Raw genomic sequence first — 25,466 nt, forward strand, 5'->3', positions numbered from 1 at the left:
CTGGCATAAACAATGTTAAATTTTAACTGACTTAATTTTGCGAACGCATCTTTTTTATTTATATGGATATCTTAAGGTCAGTTTTTGCACTAATGTTGCTAATGCACCATTTGAACGAAAAAAAATTAAGGAAACTTTTCTGTTAGCGAACCCTTTGTTAAATATTTTGAATATCACCACTGTGTATATGTATATATAGTATTGTAAATTTTGTTAGTTTTAAGTTGATAATTCATATATCGTGTAAACTTGAGCGGTAGGAATTATCTTATGGTTATCGTACTGTTAAAATAAACCTTTTTTTTTTGGTCATTTTCGTGCACATGTGTTTGGTCATTGATTGAGTCCTTAGAATATATATATATATTTATTGTCTCTATGGATTTCAACCTACTGGAAGCTCAACAATTTAAAAAGAACATACTTTCTAATTACATTCTTATAATTGTAATTAAGTTTGAAATTTTCTTTTTTTCATTAAGAAGTGGACAAAGCAAGCATAAAAATAATTTGCTGTTATTAGTCACCATTTGTTTTAATGATTCTTGCTGTCATTTATATATGACTAGGTGATCATTTTGCTGCTTGTTTTGCAAGATTACAATAAGAATCAAATTTACTGTGAAAAAAATAAATCACATTCTGCTTTCATTTTCACTAGGGAAAGTCTATTTGAAATAAATCTTGAATCCATGTCATTAAACATACTCATTAAAGATTAGTTTATACTGACAGCAACTAGTGAAAATGAATAAGAAACTGAAAAGTAATTTTTATTCACTTAGTGAAATTGATTCATACAAAAAAACATAGAATGTGAAAATTTTCAACATATCAGATTGGTGAAGTAATTTGCTGAACAGGAAAATGTCAAAATGGCATCACATGTTACATATTAATGTGTGTCACTGTAACAAATGCTTCAGGTTAGTCCACAGTTACAGTTTTCATATTTTTAATAATTTCTTTAATTTTTTTCCATTTCAAAGTGAATAATGCATAAATGTTGTAAGATATTGAAAAATATGATATATGAATGTGAAGTCATAAATGACAAACATATAACTGAAGTGTTTTTATAATGGAGAAAGTACTGTACAGAAAATATTTAACATATAATTGCAAAATAATGTACAATTGAGAAACGTATAAATGCGCTGTAATCATAGAATTATATCAAAGTCATACATTTAATAAAATAGTTTACTTACACCAAGTATTATCCAGAAACGTTGTTGTATTGAAACTTGTATAAGGAGCAGATGTGATGTTATTATCATGAGCATATGTATTTTCTATAGGTATTGTCACCATCATTGATGATTTTGCAAAAAAAGATATGATCACAGATAATGTACTAACCATAACAATAATAAAAATAATAAAAGAAATCTTAGCAAATAAGGTTGCTCCAACCAAGCAGATGATTAAATTGAAAACATTTAGACTGGTGCCATACAGAAATTTATACCATCTTCCACCAGGAAGTAATGAAACCAAACTTCCTACAAAGAAAAAAGTATTAAATTTAATAAACTTATACTAATATTCTTTACAAAATTGCAATTGTAAATGCATAAGTACAAATAATGAAGTAATAGGATCAATAAATAAAAACTAAGTACTAGTACTAGGAAAATGAAAAAATTCTATTAATAATTCTTTAGGTTGTTTTATCAACTAAACATCTATCTTTAACAACTAATGTAACTTTGAAGTTAAATTTAGAAAGTTTCATTTAAATGATCAAATGTTAACTATGAATGTTTTACTAGAGAACTTATTAAAAAATTCTTGCAAAAAAATTCTAAATATTAAAAATTTCAAATCAAAACTGTTCCATTTATTCACAGAATTACAACACAATAAATAATTTAAGTGATAAGACTATTAATATGCTATGTGTTGGATAATATCACATTAATGCTGATTAATTTATCTATTCTTCAAATATATAAACCTTCAGTATAATAAATTTTATTTACAGTCGACCCCCCTATAACACTGTTGATAATTCCGTTTTATATGAATTCCATGTTGTATGTATGAGTCACTTAGATTTTACAAATATGTAAGTCGTTCACAGCCGGCACACGTATTTGTAAAATCTAAGTGACTCGTACAACATGAAATTCATATAAAATGGAATTATCAACAGTGTTATAGGAAGGTCAACTGTATTAGCATCCTGCCTCAGATTTGTAGTGTTCAACGTGATACAGTATAACATAAAGAATATAACTTTATTTTATACAGTATGAACACGAAAAAAAAAAAAGATCAGGTCCAAACTATGGTGCATTGTTAGTGAATACTTTTATACAACAGTATAGTACAATCAAGATCATTACACAAAAGTATCTTCTCAACCACTTTTTGGGATTCACACATGTGGGGTTAAATCATGAATGAAAGTATACACAAAAATCAGCCGCACATAAAACTACCTTACAACCTATGTTTTTTACTCTAATTAATGCAAAAAAAGGGAAGAGATTTTAGATAGGGAGAGATAGATTTATGAAAAAAGAGGTCTTAGAAAAGGGGTACCCATTGCTTCATATATCACGAGGAAATGGCCCATATATACCTTTGCAGTTCTCCTGAATCTCACCACTATATGTATTTTCTCTCTTAGTTATCATTAGTTCATTTTTCTTTTCGTCTTCTGAACAAGATTTCCCATTTCGACTCTCAGGACTCACCGGCGCTTTCTGTACCAACTGTATCTTAGTGGTTGTACCATCACTCTGATGCCACTCAAAGCCTGGAGCTTGTCCTCTGCATGTCTGCCTTGGAAACTTGATCAAAAAGTGCTGACTACACTGATGTTTGTCCTCGAGGCCTTCTCCACTCTATTGTCTAATGCTCACACCCACAGAAGTAGGGCAAGGGTGGAAAGTTCTTAAACTTAAGAAACAAAGAAAAATCAAGAACAAAAGAGAAATTGATAGGCAAGAAAAGGGTAATGATAGAAAATGAAAATAACACAACTTAAATATGGTGTCATGCCACAAGTTAAATGGAAAAAAAAAAAGGATAAAAAAACTGAGTATTATCCAGTAGTCATTTGGCTTTAATGTAAAAAAAAAAAAAAAAAAGGATAAAAAAACTGAGTATTATCCAGTAGTCATTTGGCTTTAATGTATTTGGCTATCAGGTTAGGACATTTACATTTACATTTATTTATTAGTAAGCATTTTTCTATATTTATGTAAAAATCTTGAATAAAGTGCAGAACAGCTTCTCCAAAAACTGGAACTTATCTTATTATAAAAGTTCCAGCTTTTCTTATTCTTTTCTGAAAACACTTTTTAATTTAAAAAAAATGTCAGTTATAAATAGATTGTTGTTTTAACCTAGAGGTTAAAACAACATTCAAAGCTATAGAACGTTATAATTTGAAACACTCAGTTTTTTATCTTTAGTTTTTTTGTTTGATAACCTGAGGCAGGTTGCTAAAGACTAAAGATGACAAAAACATTTGTTTTGAAATAAAGCTGAAAAAGTAAGGAAGGTGAACTATTAAGTCTTATTAAAGTAAAGAACAGTAAAGCATTTAAAATTTTGATTGTATGTTTAAATAAATGCCTAAAGAAATTACTTAAAAATAATTTTTGAATTTCAATTTCAATAAATTTAAAACAAAGTTAACTATAAATATAATATACAGTTATAAAAAGAAATAAAATAGTAAGCAAAAAATATAAATTTAAATGCAATAACAAATATAAGAAATCTATTGTATGTACAGTGTTGGCCGTTAGCCAACATTGTACTGTACAGTACATACAATTAGCAAGTGCCAAATCTGACAGAGGGCACTGTTTTTGAACCAAGATGGCTGCCGAAACAGGTAAGGAACCGACCATGTGTTTGTTCAGTGCCTGAACTGATTCCGCTTCCATCGATGACAACTACTGCGAGGACCAAATGGAGGGAAAAAAAATCACTGAATTTATGTCAAATTCTAGACTATATCGGCAACAGAAAACATTATCTTGTAGAAGGTGAAGCCATTTTGGATGCCGGACACACCTTATTTTGTGGAATATACTCTAACAACAACGCTGAAGTTTATGTTGTTGCTTTAGTGTTGCAATCTCAGATATTGTCATTTTAATACATCTCAATTACAGGGAGAATGCATGTGCAAAGCGGGGCTGTCTGGTTTTTGTAAACATGTGATAGCATGTTTATTACACGTTAACAGGTGAGAAGTGTTTAAATATTTTAAGCAGTATACACCATGTTCCATTATAAAAACATAGTTTTATTTATCATAATAGTTAAAATTAGTGTTAACCTGAAGGCTGCCCTGCTGAGTCATTCTGCACTCATACAACATAGGCCAGTCAAAAGTTTGTAGCATACATGTTGTATAAGTGCAGAATGACTCAGCAGGGCAGCCTTCAGGTTGGCACTAATTTTAACTATTATGATAAATAAAACTATGTTTTTATAATGGAACATGGTGTATACTGCTTAAAATATTTAAACACTTCTCACCTGTTAACGTGTAATAAACATGCTATCACATGTTTACAAAAACCAGACAGCCCCGCTTTGCACATGCATTCTCCCTGTAATTGAGATGTATTAAAATGACAATATCTGAGATTGCAACACTAAAGCAACAACATAAACTCCAGCGTTGTTGTTAGAGTTTAATCCACAAAATAAGGTGTGTCCGGCATCCAAAACGGCTTCACCTTCTACAAGATAATGTTTTCTGTTGCCGATATAGTCTAGAATTTGACATAAATTCAGTGATTTTTTTTCCCTCCATTTGGTCCTCGCAGTAATCGTCATCGACAAAAACTGAATCAGTTCAGGCACTAAACAAACACATGGTCGGTTCCTTACCTGTTTCGGCAGCCATCTTGGTTCAAAAACAGTGCCCTCTGTCAGATTTGGCGCTTGCTAATAGGTTTCATATGGTCATACAAGATTATATATAGTAAGTTTTTTTTCGTATATTCTATCCTATCCTTTGTTCTAAGTTTCTTCTAGAAACTTCTTTCTTTACCGTCCTTGCCCTTGGGGAGGGATTAGTCTTTCCTGAATTTCGGAATGAAGAATAGAACAGAAGGGATGCCTGAGGACAAACGGTCTAGAGTGGGGACACTTTTCGATTCAGGACCCAAGAATAAGGAAGGGACAAAGCAGAGCTCTGTACTAAGGGAGAAAGCTGAGAAGTCTGAAAAGTCGTAAGGGTCTAGAGAACTGAGAAGAATTGTAAGGACATTGACAAGAAAGTAGAGGATATCAGTTATTCGTCAGAAAAAGGGATCCCTATACAAAAACGTCAAGGACATTAAGCGTGTGCCCTGCACAAAGAGCAATTTTCATACAAGGACAACCTGGGTATTTCCAATCTATACTTATTCTTCTTTTTTACTTTCCTATATCCTTTCTTTGTTTTCCTTAAATTAATTAGATATAGTATTAGTTATAAGTCGATCGATCAAACACTGGTTGTTATGCATGGAGGTTATTCCAAATTGTAAGAGGATAAAGAGATCTCCGAGTTTTAAATGTAGTAGAATTGAAACTATATATAGTTGGGGTCCATACTGTAAGAACCTGGTTGCAGAGAAAAAAAAGAATACTTGTAATATTTACTTATTCTTTTGTGTGTAACGTTTGTTTGCAGGCTTTACATTCTCTAAATAGCAACCTTCACAACAGTACATTTTAAATTTTCTCATATTTATGTTTGTTATTGATTTTAAATATTTTTTGTGACCACTATTTCATCTTTTACAGTATAATTGAATACCATATTAATGGATGATTTTACTTTAAATTTATGTGAAAGTTAAAACAAATTCTGTATATTTTCTATATTAATAGTTATAGCTATGTACAGACTTGGACATTGTACAGAAATCATCATATTTACTGTATTTGTGTTTGTTACTGAACAATGTTTGTTTGATGTTTTCCGTTCACTTTGTTCCCCTGTACAAAGAGTGCAAGTACCTTGTACTAAATAAATAAATCATAATATATAGTTATAGCAAAATTTACTAGTATAACTCAATTGTTTCTTCTTTGCTTTAAGTTACTAAAAGTTCCATTGATAAAAACTGCAATATTCTATAGATATTTTTAGGAATATGTTGTCAATTTATTTTTGTCTACTAGTAAAATACTCTTTTGAATTAATTACAGAATAATAATAATAATAATAATAATAAATATATATTAGCTGTTACCCATGGCTTTGCCCGCGCAGATTTTGCAAGCAAACCCCATTTATATTCAGTATTTCAACAACCATAGTAATTGTTATATAACACCTACCACTGAGAATTATGAGAATTGCCGAGAATCAAACAAACTATTTTCAATTTGATCAATTTTCTGGAACATTTACAATCATTCTATAATCAAACCGATACGCAATAACAAATTCGAATTTAAAACAGTTTGAACATTTTTAAAATCGAAATAGATAAAAATATTTATAACAATGTCTGAAATGTTATTAATTTAATACACCTAAGTACTCGATGAAGACTAAAGCCTCTCCCTCTCCTGCCCGCGGGGGAATTTTGAAAAATCTCTCCTTGGTGTGCATTGCCATGGCATACCCTACTAAAACACAGATAAAAACAAAAAATCTGCATCTAAAATAGTACAGTAGAAGCCGTTCTTCCGGTTAAGCCTTAATCCTCTCCCTCTTCCCCCGTGGGGGAATTTCGAAAAATCCCTTCTTAGTGTGCATTTCCATGATGTACCCTAACTGTCTACCAAATTTCACCTCTTTAGGTTAAGCGGTTTACTCTGGGTGATGATGAATCAGTGAGTGAATGAGTCAGTCAGTCAGTCAGGACAAGCAATTTTATATATTTAGATATATATATTTTAAATACTAAATAAGTCTTTCCTCAATGATGTAAAATAATTCCATTTAAAAATCAAACAACAACATTAACAAAATTGCTCTACAATTATTTAATCAATATAAAACTGTTTAATATTTGGCTTATTTTATATTGTCCAATACATTATGAATATTTTAAATAATGCTAATAAAATATAAATTTCAAATAGTCGTCAGAAATTTCTGTATGACTTGGTACCAGTTTTGTTAACTTACTGCATAGCATACATAGCAAATAAAGAAATAAATTGAATAAAATAATGTATAAAAATAAAATTTAAGGAAACAAACTGTTCTTTTTTTATTAAGTTTGTTTTCTTAAATAGTTGTATTTTATTCTTGTAAATTAATAAATAGTCATAAGAGAGAAAACCTTTCACACATTGTTTCTAGTGGTTTTAATCCATAAGAACAAATGTTTTTGGCTGTTTTAAATGGCCTTCTTCAGGTACAATAAGGTGGGTTGGAACATCGGTTAGCAAATATTGAAATGACGTCACTGTTTACAAAGTTTTTTCTTGCTAGTGACATCATTGTTGATTACAAAGTTTAAAAGATATCACTATTGTTAATTTTCTTTTAATTTTACCCAAGAAGTGCAACCGACTATCAATGATAAGATAATTGTTTAAACATGATAAATATAGAAAATGCATGGAAATAAATAATCAGTTAAGGCCAATTTGGAGGATAAATAAAGCTATTGAAGCTAAATTATTTGAATACATTATTATTATAAGCATTTATGTAAACAAACAATGCTGATCAGTTAACAGTTTTATTTATATAATGTAATTAGTGAAATTGTTAAGAATGTATTTTTCATAAAAATCAAATTAATTATGACTTACCTGATGGTCCAAAACTATACTCAATGCCTTCTACACAACCAGTTAGATATAATGCACTAGAAAAAACATTAGCAATGAAGAAAAGTGTTCCAATGCTTCCTCCAAACTCTGGTCCAAGAGCTCTGCTGATCATAACTTTAATAATTAAGAAAATATTCCCAATGAACTTTAAATATATATGGAATAAATTAGATTATATTATATGTAGAATTTATCATGCTATCCTTTGATACACTTAGACCTAAAGATTTACAATCATGTTTCTTAATACAAAATTATGAAGAGACTATTGTTATATATGTAAATACAGTATTCAAAATCAAGTAACAAAACAATTGTTGGCATTATTACATTTGATTAATTGGATGCCATCTTTTTTTCTTTAATTTAATAAACTGGTAACAAACTTATAAAAATATAGCAAATATTTTGATCACATCTATAATACATGTATATTATAACACTAATATTATCTCCACTGTATCAATTTCATGTGTACATTTTATAATAATAAGAAGAACAGAAGAACACACCTGAATTCTATTTGCCGAGTTTTTTCTCTTTATTTCAAATGTTTTCAGCCTATTTGGATAGGCCATCTTCAGGTTTTCATTCATTGTTCCAAAATGGAATCATTTGTTCGAATTTTGTTTTGATTTGAATTTTTGAAATGTGTTAACAACTTTTTGTATAAATAAACAAAATAAATAAAATATGTCATTAAACATTTTATTGTACATTTGTACTATGTACATTTTATTTTGAATTGAAATGAGTTTATAAACAAATGAATATGCCAAATGAATAAATTCTGTAGTAAAAATTACCAGGTATAGCAGTACAAGTTGTTGAATGATGATTCTTACAAAATTAAACAATCAAGGATTGCTTAATAATTTCCTATATTATGAAGGTAAATATTATGAACTAAAATAATTAATAAATGCAATTAATAAATAAATTTTGTTCTTATTCTAAATACATTCCATCTCTCCTGAAGATGATCTTTGTAAATGTTGAAAGTACCTGCATACATTTGAATTAAACTAAATGTCAAAAGACAATGTAATTTATAATTGTACTAATTTGGCATTGAGTGTTCATCAGCCTTATTAAAAACTAAGAAATATTCAAAAAAATCAAAATGACTTATTCTTGAAGTTGTGGCATGATGCCATAGTTCGTATATAATTTATAGGTTTATATTATTTTTTCCTCTCTTCAATCTTTTTCATACCTATCAATTTTCTATTATTCTCTAATTTCTTTGTTCCCTGAATTTTCAGGAACTTTCTACCCTTGCCCAAATCCCAAAGGAGTGAGAAAAGAACAATGGATAGAGAAGGGCCCTGAGGCAGTTTAAAGGGAGAGATAGCCAATTTTTAGAGAGACACCAGAGGATGACGACTCAAGGAGAGACTCTCAGTCTTTTGTTAGTAAGAGACGAGAGTACGAAAGTGCTATGTTAAAGCCAGGAATAAGAATAAGGAGATGATATAGTGGAAGTCTTAGAGGTGTTTGCAGAAGGAACATCAAGAAAGAAAATTCAAGGAGAGGTGCAGAGACTTCACAAAAGTGGAATATCGATCTGGCAAGACAAAGAAAGTTAAGTCCACCTGAACCATCGAGAGAACATTCAAAACAATCAAGTACCCCTATTTTATCTCTCTTCTTCCTTCATTTATCTATGTCTATCTTCTACAATCTCTATATAAGTAGGTTAAGGTTAAACAGGGATGATTGACATCAGAAATCTTGGAGCTTATGGACAATAGACAGAAACAAAAGAAACGATGAAAAATACAGAGTGTTAAATAGAATCATAAGAAAGAAATGCAGGGTTGCAAAAGAAAAATGGATGTCCGACAAATGTAAAGAAATAGAACTGTTACAAGAAAAGTATGACACATTCAACATACATAAAAAAGTAAAAGAGATGGCAAACCGGCACAGAAAACAACCTGGATCAATTCTTAAAGACGAGAACAATAACATAGTCATCAGCATCGAAGAAAAACTGAAACAATGGAAAAAATATATTGAAAAACTTTTTGATGACAACTGACCCAATAATCCACCACCAACAACTGATATTAATGAGGAAATTCCTGAAATTACAAAACACGAGGTTGTTTATGCCATAAATATACAAAAGAATGGCAAAGCTACAGGGCATGACGGAATTCATTCTGAGGTTCTGAAAGCTATAGCAGAACAAGAGGGTACAAGATTGAAATTACTAACAAATTCTTCAATACTATTTATAAGTCTGGTAAAATACCTAGAGACTGGCTACAGTCTACCTTCATTCCTCTACCCAAAAAGATTGGTTCTTCTCAGTGTGATGACTACCACTTGATGTCTAAGTCTAATGTCCGCAAAATATTTTTAAAAATCCATAGACATATATACAGGAAATGTGAACTAGATATTGATAAAACACAGTTTGGATTTTGCAATGGGCTTGGTACATGAGAAGCACTCTTCTGCTTAAACGTATTAGTCCAAAGATGTAGAGATATGAATGCCAATGTTCACGCCTGCTTTAAAGACTATCGTAAAGCTTTTGACTGTGTAAATAACCAAAAGATGATTGAGATCTTAACATCAATTGGCATTGACAAAGGCAGTCTGTGTGTCATCAGTGAACTGTACTGGCATCAAACAGCGGATGTCAGACTTGAAAAAGAAACTTCTGAAACCACATTAATTAAGAGAGGAGTACACCAAGGTCGTGTGTTATCCCCCTGCTCTTTAATATATACTAAGAGAACATATTCAAGGAAGCGTTAGAAAACAATAATTGTGGGATCAAGGTAAATGGCAAATTAATAAACAACATTAGATATGCAGATGATGCAGTGGTTATAGCAAGTAGTCCTGAAGAATTACAACAACTGATGGACCATATTGTTGAGTACAGTGAACTGCATGGTCTCTCTATGAATTTTACCAAAACCAATCTTCTTGTGTTCTCAAAAACAAGGAAAAGTGCAAATCTTGTCATTCATAGAAACACTATCAAAGCACTATCGAGTATCATCTCTCAAATACCTCGGCACAATAATAAATGAACAATGTGATCAGCATAAAGAAATAAGAGCAAGGATTGAACAAGCCAGAACATCATTTATGAATATGAAAAAGTTTTTAGTTAGATCTGAATTGAGTTGATGTCCAAGGATTTGAATGTTAAAGTGCTACATCTTCTCCGTCCTGCTATATAGATGCGAAAGTTGGACTCTGGACCTCCAAACTGAGGAAAGAATTGAAGCTTTCGAAATGTACTTGTACAGACGAATACTTCGAATATCATGGGTGCAAAGAATTACTAATGTTGAAGTCCTGAACCACATGAACAAGCAAAAAGAACTCCTGCTGACCATCAAAATCAGAAAAACACAGTACATAGGTCATATAATGAGAGGAGAGAAATATCAAATACTTAGACTAATATTAGAGGGAAAAATACAAGGAAAAAGGTCTGTTGGGAGACCAAAGAATCAATGGGTGAAAGACATCACAAGGTGGTTCGGGTGTACATCTATGGAGATATTCTGAGTTGCTATATCGAGGACAATGTTAGCTATATAGATTGCCAACCTTTGACCAGAGATGGCGCATTAAGAAGAAGGTTAAAGTAAATTTAAGGAAAACGTGACCCAGACTCGCATAATTGAAACATGTATATCGGGTAACTCCAGGCATCTAAAGGATTGTAATGAAGATTTTTATTTCAAGTTTTGTATATGTTTGTCATGAAATTTTATTGTTTTTTTTGGGACTTGCCTCAAAGTTGGAACTTTTATCATTCTATAAATCTTATGTTCATACTCAAAAATAAAGTTTTGTTATTTGTGTTATATCCTGACGTCATTCAAGTAGCACGTAACATCACAAAATAAATTAATTAAACTTGAATGCTTTTTTGAATACAGAAACTTGAAATTTTCTCCTTTGTACAACTGGATGCAATTTTTTATGATAATTACTGCATTATCATTAAAAATATCTTAAGTGTTGTAGAACTGATATGAATTCAATTTGCATTATTATTTGGGTTTCTCCTCAAGGAAAGAATATATCACCAGAAAACATTTGAGATTGATTACTTTTTATTTCATTTCTAGATAAAATATTTCTCACTATTGTTCAATTTCAGCCCAAAAGGATTCATCTTCATTACTTATCATCACCACCACTTTCAAATACAGAGATTACTACTTTTGATGACTCTCAGTGAAATTTTCTTGTTTGTCCTTTTTGGGAGATTGACATATCCTTTTATCAGGGATCAAAGGTGACTATCTTTATCAACAATTAATTGAAGCTTCAAGATTCTTGTTTCACAAAGCCTTCAAAAAAATTCTAAGGTCCCCTGCTATGGTCAGGATCAACCTCTCCTCTCCACTGTCTCCTCCAGTCTGAAAACCATTACCTCTTCCATTTAGACACTTAGGAATTTTCTCTCCTCACAGTACTGTTCAGATCATCAATCATCAACTGAGTGAAGTAGAAATGAGGACAAGAAAAGATTCCAGAAACAAGAAAAGACAAGAATCGAGGAAAGAACCTACAAACTAGAATACTGTATTCTATTTTCATGACGACTCAGGATATCTTCTATTTTGAAGTTAAGACCATTTACATAAATTTACAATATTTTTGAGTCTTTTCTTTATCCATTAACATAACCACAGAAGTAACTTGCTTGAAGAAAAACTTCATTAAAAAGACAAATAATAGATGATAAAAATTCACAAAGTTAAAAATGATATCATCTATTATTTGTCTTTTTAATGAAGTTTTTCTTCAAGCCAATTTAAGGATAAAGAAAAGACTCAAAAATATTGTAAATTTTTGTAAATGGTCTTAACTTCAATATAGAATATTCTAATTTAAAATTATGGCATAAATTTACATAAGTTATCCTGATAATGCTCATTAAACAGATGAAAACATTTGCTTTCTTGTAATTTCTTCTTTCTGGATATTCGTTATATGTACAGTGTTTATTAGTATGTAGTGCCCTAGCACTATGTATTTTTTTTCTGTTTATTATATATATATTACGTGCTTTATGTCAGGTTTTCCATTGTAAAATTCCGTTTTATTTCATGATGCTGGATTGTGAACGGGTGTGGCCCCTCATGCTTGTTGATTGGCAAGATCATGTGTGTTGCATGTCACACCCAATGACGGGAAATATAAACATTGGAACTCTCGTCCAAAGTCAGAGTCTGGTTCCTGTTTTTGTGTGATCAACAGTTAATGTGATGTAGGAGTGTCGGTTAAGAAGAAGAAAGGGACTGACACATGTGAACTTTCGAATGAAGAGAATGGAATCCAAATCCATTGTATAAAATATGACTGTTTTTCACGAAATAAGTGCAAGATATTAAAACAGGACACATTGAAGGACTTCGGGAAAACATTATTTTTTTGATATGTTGATTATTGTGTTCTTTTAAAAAGGAGAAGTAATATCTTTAATCCTTTTCTTGTATAGTGTACTGTACGTGTTATCTGATCTTGTACATTTGAATAGAAGTATGTTCCTCTCGTGTTTTAGGACAAATAAATATTTTGAAAATATTTATGATTAAATTTTTGTTACTAAAAGTTAACCAAAATTGTAAACTCCTTTAATCAATTTGTTCATTCATTGACCCTCTAACATAGCCTAACAGACCTAGGTCTATTGGGAACTAACAAGTACAAGTATCCCTTGTACAACATGGTACTTCTATAACACTGTTTTGCTCTAACAGTTTGAAAATTGGGAATATCCCCATACAACATGACTTCTAGTTTCACTAACAGTTTTGAAAATCCTCTATACAAAATTTCACAAGTTTTAAGTGTAAATGTTGCTTTTTTTTTTTTTATTCAAGTAAGTAAGCATGTGTCTCAAATTTGCCCATGGATTTTAGAATATTGAAAAATTTCAATTTGTTTTGAGCCTTTTGTCAGGTTTACTGTAATGATGATAGATAGGACAAGGAAAAAAATTGCACTATCCTATAAACCAGGTATTGTCATCAACTTTAAACCTTAAGACTGTCACTGTTTTCTTTTTATTTTATCTTTGTATTTAGTAAAGTTTATTTAAACATTCTAGACAAGTGCTATTAAATGTTTTTAACTGTAATATTGAATCTGACAAGCAATCATTCATAAAATAATGAACAAAATATGCCAGTATCTCAGTATTCAAACACAAATTCTGAAAAAAGTCATTTGGTACTTGAGTGAACAAATACAACTCTGTACAGCAAATTTTTTATTAAAAACATATTTCGTCATCCATAAAAATTTTTTATAATAAAAATAAAAAATATGGAAATTTGCTGATACTTCTGATCAAGAACAACAAAAAAGCTGAGATGACAATGATACTTTGTAAAAAGAAAGTGCTCTCATTTAACTAAAATTAATATTAACACATAATACAATACTTTTAATTGTGATTATTAATTATTGTTTGGAAATAAATTATCGATTGCTTTAATAAACATATTTCTCTTAATTATGAAAAAATAGTATACTTTTGTTAACTTCTGGAATGTAACCCTATGTTTTGCATTAGTACTTTGTTTTGTATAGCACTGATTTGTATTATACGACACTTCTTCAGAATGTATCTACTGTATTATTTGAGGGATACCTGTATATTATTTGGATCTTGATACTGAAAAGTGATAAATTTTATACAATTTAAGAAATATTACATATAATTAACATTAAATAATAAATTCTACATTTGATATTGAATTATGTGCTTTGTTAACACAAAGTAAACTTCTGTATTCAACAACATATTCAAAAAATTATAATTTAATATTCTTATTTATTAATTAAGGATACAATATAATCCTCCTCCTTCTACTGCACCATTGGTTGATATTGCACATATTGATAGTACTGTTGAAAGTAAAATGATGTAAGCTAATACCATTTGACCAGCTGTTATCAAAACTCCTGACTGGCTCACCAAAAAACCTAAAAATGAATTAAATTTAGAGTATTATTTCATTTCTTGAAATTTATGAATTTAAGTTTATACGTTTATGAAATAAATCAAAACAATCCAGCAGAAAGTTTCAGAGTATAAATACATTTAACTGTCTTAATCATTGTCAGATTCAAGATTGTAAGGTAGGGTATAACATCATTGACAATGACTGTTTAATAGAGATGGGTAGTTCTGGTTAACGCCATTCTAAACTACTATTAGGAATTGTTCCACGTCAAGTGTTAAGACTTTCAGTTGGAACTATCAATGCATTCTTCATTTTGTACCTGTATAAACACTTCATGGAACAGTGAACTATCTGGATTTTAACTTGAACAAAATGAAAATATTTGAGTTTTTAAGAATAAATTGAGTGTTTTAAATTTATGAAAATACTTTAAAAATTTGTATTTTTATTAGTTGATAATTATTTGTTTTTATTAGTAATTAGCAGATATATTGGGTTCAAAATAAATCCTAATGAATAATTTAAAATCACTCTCCTAATACTGGCTTAATATATAAATATTCAAACAGAGACCTCAATAACCAGCACAAAATGAAGTAATTTTAATAAAAACAGATGTTAAGATGTATTTTAAATTATTTTTCACTCTATACACATCATGCACAGAGCATGCACAAGTCTCCATGTGCAGGAAGTTGTTTAATTCATATTTATATTCTGTTCTATTTTTTAAATATTCATTCTATTTTGTTCTACCTGATGATGTCCATTTAATATGAAAGGAAACATTTGTTTTAATTAAAATTACTTAGCATTTATTTTTACAGTGTACAGTACATCACAATGAACTTAAAATTATTATTATTATGCAATCTAGCAGCAGCAACTAATAGTGAGCATGACTTCCTTCACGTTATCTCTTCATAATCTAAGAACCAAATGTCCTTTCTTCATTCAAATGGTATTCCATCTAACTATACCTGTCATGGGTCTCTTTGTATCCTTCCATGAGACAGTTTCCTGCTGCAACAGCAGTCCCCTGCCAGCAATAGCAAGATATTACAAACATCTGGTGCTGAACTTCACTTGTCAGGCTGAGTGTTTGACAAATGCATCTTGCTGCTACAAATCAGACATTTTAGCAATAGTTATGAGTACACGCTCATGATCTTGTCAACTGCTTATGCTATTGCTGTTGATCCTAGGATAATCATGGAGTCAATATATCAATTGATCAATATTGACATTGATATGGCAATCTCTCAATAATATCTTATAATTTTGTCTCCTCAACTCAATACATATCTTTTTTGTATGGTGGCTGCAACACTTTTTGGATCTCATCAATCTGCAGGAAGATACAAGTACAAGTAACATCTTTATTCACAAACACTGCAATTTAATTGTGAAAATGTGATACTGGTCTAATTTCCTGCCTCTCAACCTGTCCCCCCCCAGATCTGGATGATCGGAAGTTGGGGAAAGGAACTCACCAGTAAATGGAAAGTCATTCCATAGAGCAGGTGTGGCCAAACTTTTATCCCTTAGGGGCTACTTTTTTGGTAAAATATAGTCTGCGGGTGACTATGAATATGGGCAAACAATTTTAGGATTTTTATATGCGCATGTGTTAACATTCATTTGCATTGTTCATCGGGATAAATACAAACAGTATGGGTACATTGCACAGACAGTCTATTATTGTAAGAATAAATTATCGAATTAAGATTTATAAACATTAAGTGAAAGCAAATTGTTCAACTTTAGCTTCGCGGGCTACTTTCAAAACTTTTGCGGTTGACCAGTCGACCACGGTCTACGTGTTGGCCATCCCTGCCATAGAGCATCTCAGCTGTTGTTGCTTGAAGGTCATCTTTCCAAGCAGCTTTGAAACCCAACAAGATTGTAGGGAGTACTGTAATCCATCAGTTTGTAGCATGCACCATTTTGAGTTGGCACTGGACCTGACCATTTGTAGTTGGACAAGATTATGGATTCTCTCAGTCCCAAGCAATGAAGTGAGGGCTGAGAAAAGCACCAATTCAAACCAGACTCCTTGGTCTGTTGTCAGGTGCAGTAGATTGTATTTTTTTTGTATGTTGGAAAGAAGATCAGAAAACTGGTAATAAAAAGAAAGAGGAAGACCAAAGATGCATTGGAAAGATAAGGTGGAAGAAGACTTGAACTAGAGGAGAATTAAGAGAGAAGAAGCCCTTAATAGGGAGAAATGGAAGAAATGTATTAGATAAGGAAACGCTGACCTCATATAAACATGGGATAAAGAAGAAAGATAAAGAAAAAGATTCTTAACTCTGCTTGTCAATTCACATGACACAGCTGTGCTACACATTCCTCCCACTTCTTTAGTTTTAATTTTGGTTTTGGAACAGTTTACTGGTTATTTGAAATACGGAAAGTCAAGAGAATGATGTCCAGCAGATTATATACAAATATTTTAGCGAGACATCACGTATTTAGTAAATTTTATAAATTTTGGATATCACTGAAATCTTAATGTTACAGTAATTTTGACTATGATTTTGCATTAATCAGCAGATCCTGTATACTTGATAATAGTGTCAAATGAATACATTCAAGTATGTTCAAATAATATGGGTATCAAAGTATGGTAAACATGAAGATAAATGCATTTTTTTAAAGTGTTTTATCATCATCTAAATGCATTAACTTTTCACAGTTGCATGTTTGTTATGGGGCATGAATTACATTCACATGCTTACTCTTCTTTAGATTTTGACATCTCAAAAAATTGGGTGTGCATTAGATTTGATGATGAATTAGAACTGAGAAAATACAATGGATTTTTTTAAAATTCTATATTCATCATAAAGTATTGTAATTCAAGAAATCTGTTTTCAATTTAATTATCTTGCTAATATATGTAGAACTTACAAAAATTAAAATCTAATGGAGAGATTAAATAGAATTATATTAAAAACATTAAAGTCTGAAAAGAAAAAGATCTAACACTAATTTTTCAGATCCTGAATAAAAATTTCAAAATTATTAAATATAAAAACTTTATTTCCATTTTCCAAAACAGTACATACCATCCTTTCTCAAAGTGGGCAATAACACCCCTTGTGGGCACTGGAGGCTTTCAGGGGGGCAGTAGATGGCTCAGTGATTAAATATGAGTTTTATTTCTTCTCATTGAAACATTCTTTGATCTCAGAAATAGGATATTGGTCATACCCTATCTATCCTATCCATATAATAATATTTAAACATTATATTTGCAATAACTGTTTTTAAGATATGCAACAGATGGTAATGTAAAAAGGTAAGTTAAAAAATACGGGGGTACTAGAAAATTTTTAGTCTCAAAGTAGGCGGTGGTTGAAATAAGTTTGAGAGCCTGTACTACATATTAAATAAATTTAGTACTGTATATTCAATGAGTTCTTTTTATAAATTAATAACTGTTTAAAAATAATTTTATGAAAATTATAATCATTTAGTTTTTGACTAAAAGAATTTTTAAATATTGAAATAAAATTATAACATAGTTAATAAAATCATTATTTATTAAAGTACTACATTTCAAACAATTATTTTTTATCTTTCTATGGATAATTTTCTTCATGCTTGAAAACAGAAATTTAGTCTATTTTATGACAATCATCAAACTTTAAAAATAATACATTTATCTAAACAACAGTATATTTTATTTACAGTCTTTAAATTTAATCATTACCTTTATTGATCCTTTAAATTTCAGAAACATTAATGAAAACATTTAAAATGTTTACTTATTTTTATAAGTTGTTTAGAGAATATTTACTTATTTACTATCTCATAGTTTATTTGTCAAGTTTCTTGGTATGTAATCAAATTACATAAGCTTACGTATGAGGAAGGTATCTTTTAAATGAACGAATCAAAATGGAAATAAAAATATAAATATTTTTCCCATTTTGATTGTATTTTTACTTCCAAGAAAATAATATAAAATATAAATTTAGACTTTTTAGATAAAGATAAAATATCATGTTTTGTAGAGTTATACCAAGATTTTTAACTATTACTCCGATTAACCAATATGTTAAAAAATTCCAAATAGCTTATTAACAAAAATTGCCGAGTTGACATTTAAAAAAAATTTACGGTTTATTTAGGTCTTAATTAAGTCTACAAAATTAAATTTTACAGTGAATTTTTTTGTATATTCTATTATCAAAAATAAGTTTAATATAGTGGTACAGTACATTATTTATATTTGAAAATATACGTTGTTTTGTAATAATAAACAGCATATTTATATATGGTCGTTAAATACTTCTTTAATTAGATGAATCTTTGTTGCTTTAAAAGACGAAACAGATACATTCTTCAAAGAATGGCCCTACTGGTTTTTGATTAGTGCCGCTCTTTCAAATTTTCCATTTCTTCAAGCGCTTTTATAAATATTAAATATTTNTAAGATATCAGAATATTTAGATAGAATTATTTGTTCTGTTATATCACACTAATGATTTTGAAGTTATAAATAGTATAATTAAAATTCATCTATTTTAATACATTTTATGAGTAAGAGATAACAGTAAAATAAATAAAAGAATAGCCAAAACCTGCTTTATAAGAAAACTAACATTTAATAAATAAATACTAAGTAAATTAAACTTCACTCTGACACCGGGGATGAAAGTGTTCCGTCGAAATTTTTTCTATACCTGAGGAAGAGCTATCTAGACAGCTCGAAAACGTTTGTGAAAGGAAGATTTTTTCACGCAAAATTACACTGGTAACAGGTTCCGTATTTAGTATAAATGAATACATCAAATGTCCAAAGACAATCTTTCATATCTTCAAAATGGGTACATTCCAGTATCCATCAGTCTCAGCCATAACCAATGTACTGGTGAACAGTTTAATAAGTTTTTACTGGAACAACTGGCAACCTAATAAGACAACAGAAGCAAACAGCACTATATTGGCATTTGCAGATATTTTGTCAAAATAACTTTGGGTTAATACAGGTTAGTAATAAAAATGGTGTTAATAATATAACCACGGAGACAGCCATATTGCTTTATCAAAGCTCACAATATCCACAGTCTAATATTTATCACTGATGAACCACAAGGCACTAAAACTTGTTCTAATATTCACAGATACTCTGGCTGTCGGCCATATTAAGATGTATATTTTTGTTAATTATTATATTTTAGGCTTAGTATTTTCTTTGTTCTTTGTCTTACTATTCTAGAACTTCCTTTCTTAAACCCTTTTTCCTCGGGTGGGATCACAAAGTCCAAGAAGTAACATCAAGAAACAAAAGAATTTACAAGACCCAAGGAGCTCGTAAGAGCAGAAAAGTTCAGTTTTGGGAAGAGAGACCAGTGAGTGAGGTCAGATTGTGTAGCGCTCCAAATCTTGAACAGAGATTAGAGGTAAAGGACTGTTGTGACTGAGGTTGAAACTCTTCCATTAAAGATTCTTAGTGAGAGATTTCTGAGGATACTCCAGAAAAGACATCTTGAGAGGACAGAAAATAAGAAGAATAACAGAAATTAAACAAATATCACAGGACAGTGACCCATCTGAGATTACGTGGCTTAGAGTTCCTGGGCATTTCTTCCTTCCTCATCTATCTTTCTCCTTTTCCTTAGTTTGTAAGTAGATTAAGTTATAGTTGTAAATCCCATAGCATGAAATTTTGTTGCGACTCAATCATTCTAACTGCTAAGGTCGAAACGTATGATTTCTGTATATATGTGGATTATCTCCTGTAAGTTGGGATCCCAAATTAAGAATCAGTTCAAAGCAAATAAAATCAATCTGTGGTACATAAATATTTCTGTTTTGTATTTCTTGTATGTTTTCCTGTTTGCGGGACTATATAACCTTCGCTATGAACTTCACAATACTGTACATTCATTAGTGCAAATGAACTCATCAGTGAACAAATTTTAGTGCTTCACAGTTTATCAATGCACTCTTTGATGCATACTAGAATGTATCCATTATTATAAGGCTTCAATGATATCTTCTTGTTAAAAGAGATCTCAAAAAAACTAACAAAATTATAAAATGAGTCAAAATTTAATTCAGAAAATTATTAATTAAAAAAAAAATTCATTTTAATTAAATGGATAGAATAATGATATTGAAATGGACATGCATATAACTGATATGCATAATTCAACTAAAATTTTAATTTTCACTCGAAATTAAATGTTTTTATTGTTTAATAGTTTCTCTAATTTTTGTCTCTCTTTAAATCTCATCACTGTCATAGCAAATAGATTATTTTTGAGTAACCATTATAGAAACTAAGCAGCAAACATTTGTGAATGGGAAATTAACTAGAGATGATGATCAACTCAGTTAAGAGATCTGAAAATGTTTCATTACTTTATTCCAGACAATTCTATTTAAAAAACTATAAACAGAAGAAAAAAAATAACTTGTAAACACAGTTAAACTTTATAATTTTCTTCGTAATTAATAATATTTAACTTTAAAAATGGTTTTTTGGCCCTTATTGCAGAAGAAGGTCTACTAAACATAGAATTATAGAAAAATCAAAATCTGACTTTCAATATGAATAAACTCATTATAACAATATTTGCCAACATGTCATAAAATATTTATTACGATATAATATTTTTATAGAGTTGGTTTATTCCGTTGCATATTATTTATGTAAAATTGTAAAATTTTAACTGATTTAAAACTCAAAATATATGGATAATCTTATATTACAAAATAAAATGTTCAGATATTCAACTCCTTCTGTAAACTTATATAGAAGAAAATTAAATTTATTATTATACTTCCTCAAACTGAATCAAGGAGTCATTTCACTCGTCTGCCTACAGGCTATTTAATCAACATAAAGAAAATCCAATTCAATGTAGTATGGAAAAAATTATTCTCTCACCAATTTCTAAACTCCAACAAAAAAAAAAATTTCTTTACTATAATCAAAATACATGAAAAAAAGCTAATCTATTCACACACTCTTAAAAATATTTAAAAACATTTTAAAACAAAATAGGAGCATTCACACTTTCCCTCAAAGATAAGCAGCAATGCTGGAAAGATCTCAGGAGCCTGTTTTCTGAATATACCGTGTATCAACCTAATAAAACAATTCTTGCGATTAATCATTATCAGATTGATATTCAATTGTGATATAAGGAATTTCATTGGCTTCTTTACGTAATGGTCGAAGTGTTCGAGTGTTTTTAAGGAGACTTACCAATTCGGAGGAAGAGAACGGAGCTGAACATGGACAAGCAAACGGGGATGAATACTCCGGACAAGGTACGAAGCATTCTCCCATCGGAATGAGATTCCTGTTCATGTTTATGCAAGTTAAACTGATTATCTCCGCTAAGATTTCGGAATAATCTGGCGTGTTTTAATAAAGGAGTTTTATCGGAAAAACCCTTTTTATCTTTTTTGACGTAACGAAATTCGTCTGCTACTTGATCTAAATCTTCTGCTCGTTTCATTCTTACAAATTAATGACTTGGGTAAATTATATCTTTCATTTCGAAAGTTGTATCTTCATCGCTCCGAATGCGTAGTTTTCTGCATGACAGCGACGGTAAACACCCGAAACACCGGAAAATCTAACATCGTTTGCTTTCGTGACGTGCGACGTTAGTTAAAAGCGGATGTCGACTCGAAGCGCCGTTAACGGTTCTTTTCTAAAAGAAAATAACAAAAATAAAATTATATTATTTTGGTGATATACATTATTAATTTATTAAAATAATTATAATTAATGACATTTTAAATAATAGTTTATATTTACAGTTTAAAATATTTAAGATTAGGTATCTATTATACTGAATAGTCTAATATCCTTACAATTTATCCCTATATAATAATTATGAATGGTAATTAAAGTGTTTAATTAGTAAATTTTTAAGTAATTTAAAAAATTGATTTTTATTAAATAGCCGATAAAATAGTCCAAAAATAAAATCAGTTGGTTTAATGGGATATGCTACGCAACGCAACGCGTGGGCGATTTGCCGAGGGGAAGCTGCCACCGAAAGACCTTTTGTAAGTAACTAGCTCCAATTTACATATCAGACACGTGAAGAAAACGGAAAATTCTATGTGGCAGTCCGTTGGTGAGGCGCAAAAACCATGACTAACTAACTACCACTATTCGGTAGTTTTAGCCACTCGACCACTGGGCGAAAAATTTAAGGGAACGATGTTCGGAATCAATTTATTGATATTCATTAAAGTGTATATAGAAAAAGTTATAACTTTATAAGGAACAAATAAACTTGTTATGAGCAAATTTGAAAACCGAATATTCAAACTGTCCGAGTATCGATACGCATTGTTTCTCTTTAGTTAGCTTGAAGTTCAAAACAGAAATCGGGAAAATTGATGGATACCCAGCAGCAGTAGGTAGTACTTACTCTGGAAAATAACTGAATAATTCTAATTAAATTAATTTTATTGAACTATCAATTATTGACCAATTTTATTATTTATTATTACGTTACATGTTTCAACTAAGTTTTTATTAGGAAAACCCCATGCCCTATCGTGGATCTGGCCGAATCCATGATGAATATGATTAATTAAATGTAAAGACGCTCTTAGCGTCCATAGGATGAAAAGAGGAAAAGAAACGAAAAAGTTTAAACTATGGCCAGATGTAATCATTGATTGATCCATCACTAGTGATTGCGCGAAACTATAGCTGGATTTGAAGCCGCCGCACAACACTACATAGAATCCAGAGCAGGCCGGATGGTCGAGCGGTCAAGATGGCAGCCTACCGCTCTGGGGGACCCGAGATCGAATCTGGACGACACAAGAAATCCCCAGGAATTTTTCGGGGGTGGTCTGTTCGGATATGTCGGGTCCCGTCCCTCACCACCCGGTCTGTGGGCCTGGCCGAACCCATAATGGGCCTGCTATAAGAGGCCTTCTTAGTGCCTACAGGGTGGAAAGAGTAAAAAAAAAAAATTCCGAGCACGACGCTTATGCCAAAGATTACTAAATTGTGAGAATAACTGGTGCGTGCATGCAAGTCACCTATTACTTATAATTCATACAGTAGTGATATCACTACAACCCCTGTACAAAAGTAGGCCTATGGAAAATTTTATAATTGCTGCAGAAAAATTATTTTAATCCTGAAATAATCAAAGTCACAAAAATATTATTGAACTTTTAATGATTGGCAAATATAATGAACATGTTAGAGTATTTACACACCAAAACTTCGTAAAGATATTCGCATAAATTATAAAGTTTCAGTATTTTAAACAAAATAAGAGGTGAACAAAAGTATGGAATATTTTGATTATTATTATACAGTATTACAAAATATTGGATTTTAACATGCTAAAACGAATAATACTGTTATAAATAACTTTTATGACGTCATTATAGTGAAAGTATAAAATTGAAGGGAACCCGATAATGAAGTGAATAATGGCTCCCAGTAGTGAAAATAAGAAAGTAATTTCGATGCATCAAGAAGGAAAATTACAAATGATAATAGCAAAAACATTACAATGTTTTCAAGGAACAGTTTCGAAAATAGTTTCAAAGTTTAAAACATTAGGAATTGTGAAAAATCAGCGCGGATTGGAAGACCAAGAGAGGTGACCGTAACTTAATTAAAATTGTTAAGTGTCATGTCGTGTCTTACCACGACATGTAAAGGGCGCGTCGAGCGCAGCGCCCGAGGGCGAGACGCCCGATATATAAACCCTGTAACCGAGGGCAGTGTGCCCTTTTTTGGATTGTCGCTGAACCCTGTTCTGTAGTTACCCGATATATGTTAAATAAATGTGAAATGTTCTAAGTATCGTGTCCATTCACTTCTCAGGCACTACTAACGTAAGATTCACGGGAATTTTACATCTGGCGACGAGGATGGGATTGGATTGAGAATAAGTCCTGAGGAAACAGAATAAGCACGATCTTCACCGGTACCACGTGGAGCGAGATCAATGGCTACCTTCGGCTGCCTGGAAGAGTTCGACCCTACACACCCAAGTCAGTGGATTTCTTATGCTGAGAGGCTCGACGCATATCTAACTGCTAACAATATAGAAGACGAAGAGAGGAAGAAGGCTATTCTGCTGACGGCATGCGGACGAGAAACGTACAACCTGTTGAGGTCTCTTTTGTCTCCCAACTTGCCAACCACGAAATCCTTTCAAGAATTGAAGGACGTTTTGAGGTCACATTTCGCTCCCCAACCTTCACGAATTGTTCGTAGGAATCAATTCTATAGACGTGATCAAAAGGTGGAAGAATCTCTGTCTGTCTATATTGCGGAGTTGCGTAGACTCGCGGAATTTTGCGAATTCGGTCCTCACTTAGAGGAGATGTTATGTGATAGATTAGTTTGTGGTCTGTTGGACGAGACGCTCCAACGTCGCCTTTTCGCTCGAAAAAACTATCGTTTTTAGAGGCACAGGAAGAGGCCTTAGCGGCTGAAGCCGCTGTTCCTTACACAAAGGAAGTTAGGCCTAACACGTGCACTGAAACTGAAGTAGGTTTAATCCGGAACAAAGGGAAACCTGGCATTGAACGCTCGCGATCGCATCAGGAATATGATAGGGTCAATTTTAAGGGCAAGGGACAACCAACCTACCCTGAATCAATAAAAGTCTGTAAAGGCTGCGGAGGGAAACATAATCGCAAAGAACGCCCGTACCAAAAAAGCAAATGTTTCCTTTGTAAAAAAACCGGGCCATATTCAGAAGGTATGCCGTTCAG

The 25,466-nt window shown here is 31.2% G+C and overlaps 2 protein-coding genes across 2 annotated transcripts in view; one reads left to right on the forward strand and one right to left on the reverse strand.

The window, feature by feature from the left end:
• Positions 1 to 188: 188 nt before the first annotated feature.
• LOC111613517 (solute carrier family 12 member 9-like) overlaps positions 189 to 25,466 on the reverse strand; it is a 29,295-nt gene continuing 4,017 nt past the window's right edge. Inside the window, exons 2-5 of the mRNA XM_023354864.1 lie at positions 21,955 to 22,408; positions 14,611 to 14,745; positions 7,744 to 7,878; positions 189 to 1,505 (exon numbers count right to left, since the gene is read on the reverse strand). Of these exons, the coding sequence (XP_023210632.1) occupies positions 1,204 to 1,505; positions 7,744 to 7,878; positions 14,611 to 14,745; positions 21,955 to 22,210 (828 nt within the window). The 5' untranslated portion in view covers positions 22,211 to 22,408 and the 3' untranslated portion in view covers positions 189 to 1,203. The remainder of the gene's footprint in view (positions 1,506 to 7,743; positions 7,879 to 14,610; positions 14,746 to 21,954; positions 22,409 to 25,466) is intronic.
• On the forward strand, positions 24,493 to 25,182 carry LOC111613518. Its single transcript, XM_023354865.1, has one exon. It carries the CDS (start codon positions 24,692 to 24,694, stop codon positions 25,154 to 25,156), a length of 465 nt encoding a protein of 154 aa, XP_023210633.1. The 5' UTR covers positions 24,493 to 24,691; the 3' UTR covers positions 25,157 to 25,182.

The sequence above is a fragment of the Centruroides sculpturatus genome, unplaced genomic scaffold (genome assembly GCF_000671375.1).
Source record: "Centruroides sculpturatus isolate CEXI.00-Female unplaced genomic scaffold, Cexi_2.0 scaffold1921, whole genome shotgun sequence".
In the NCBI taxonomy this organism is placed as follows: domain Eukaryota; kingdom Metazoa; phylum Arthropoda; class Arachnida; order Scorpiones; family Buthidae; genus Centruroides; species Centruroides sculpturatus.

Coding starts and splice junctions, on each gene's coding strand:
- LOC111613518 (XM_023354865.1), top strand. CDS start 24,692: ATGGCTACCTTCGGCTGCCTGGAAGAGTTCGACCCTACACACCCAAGT.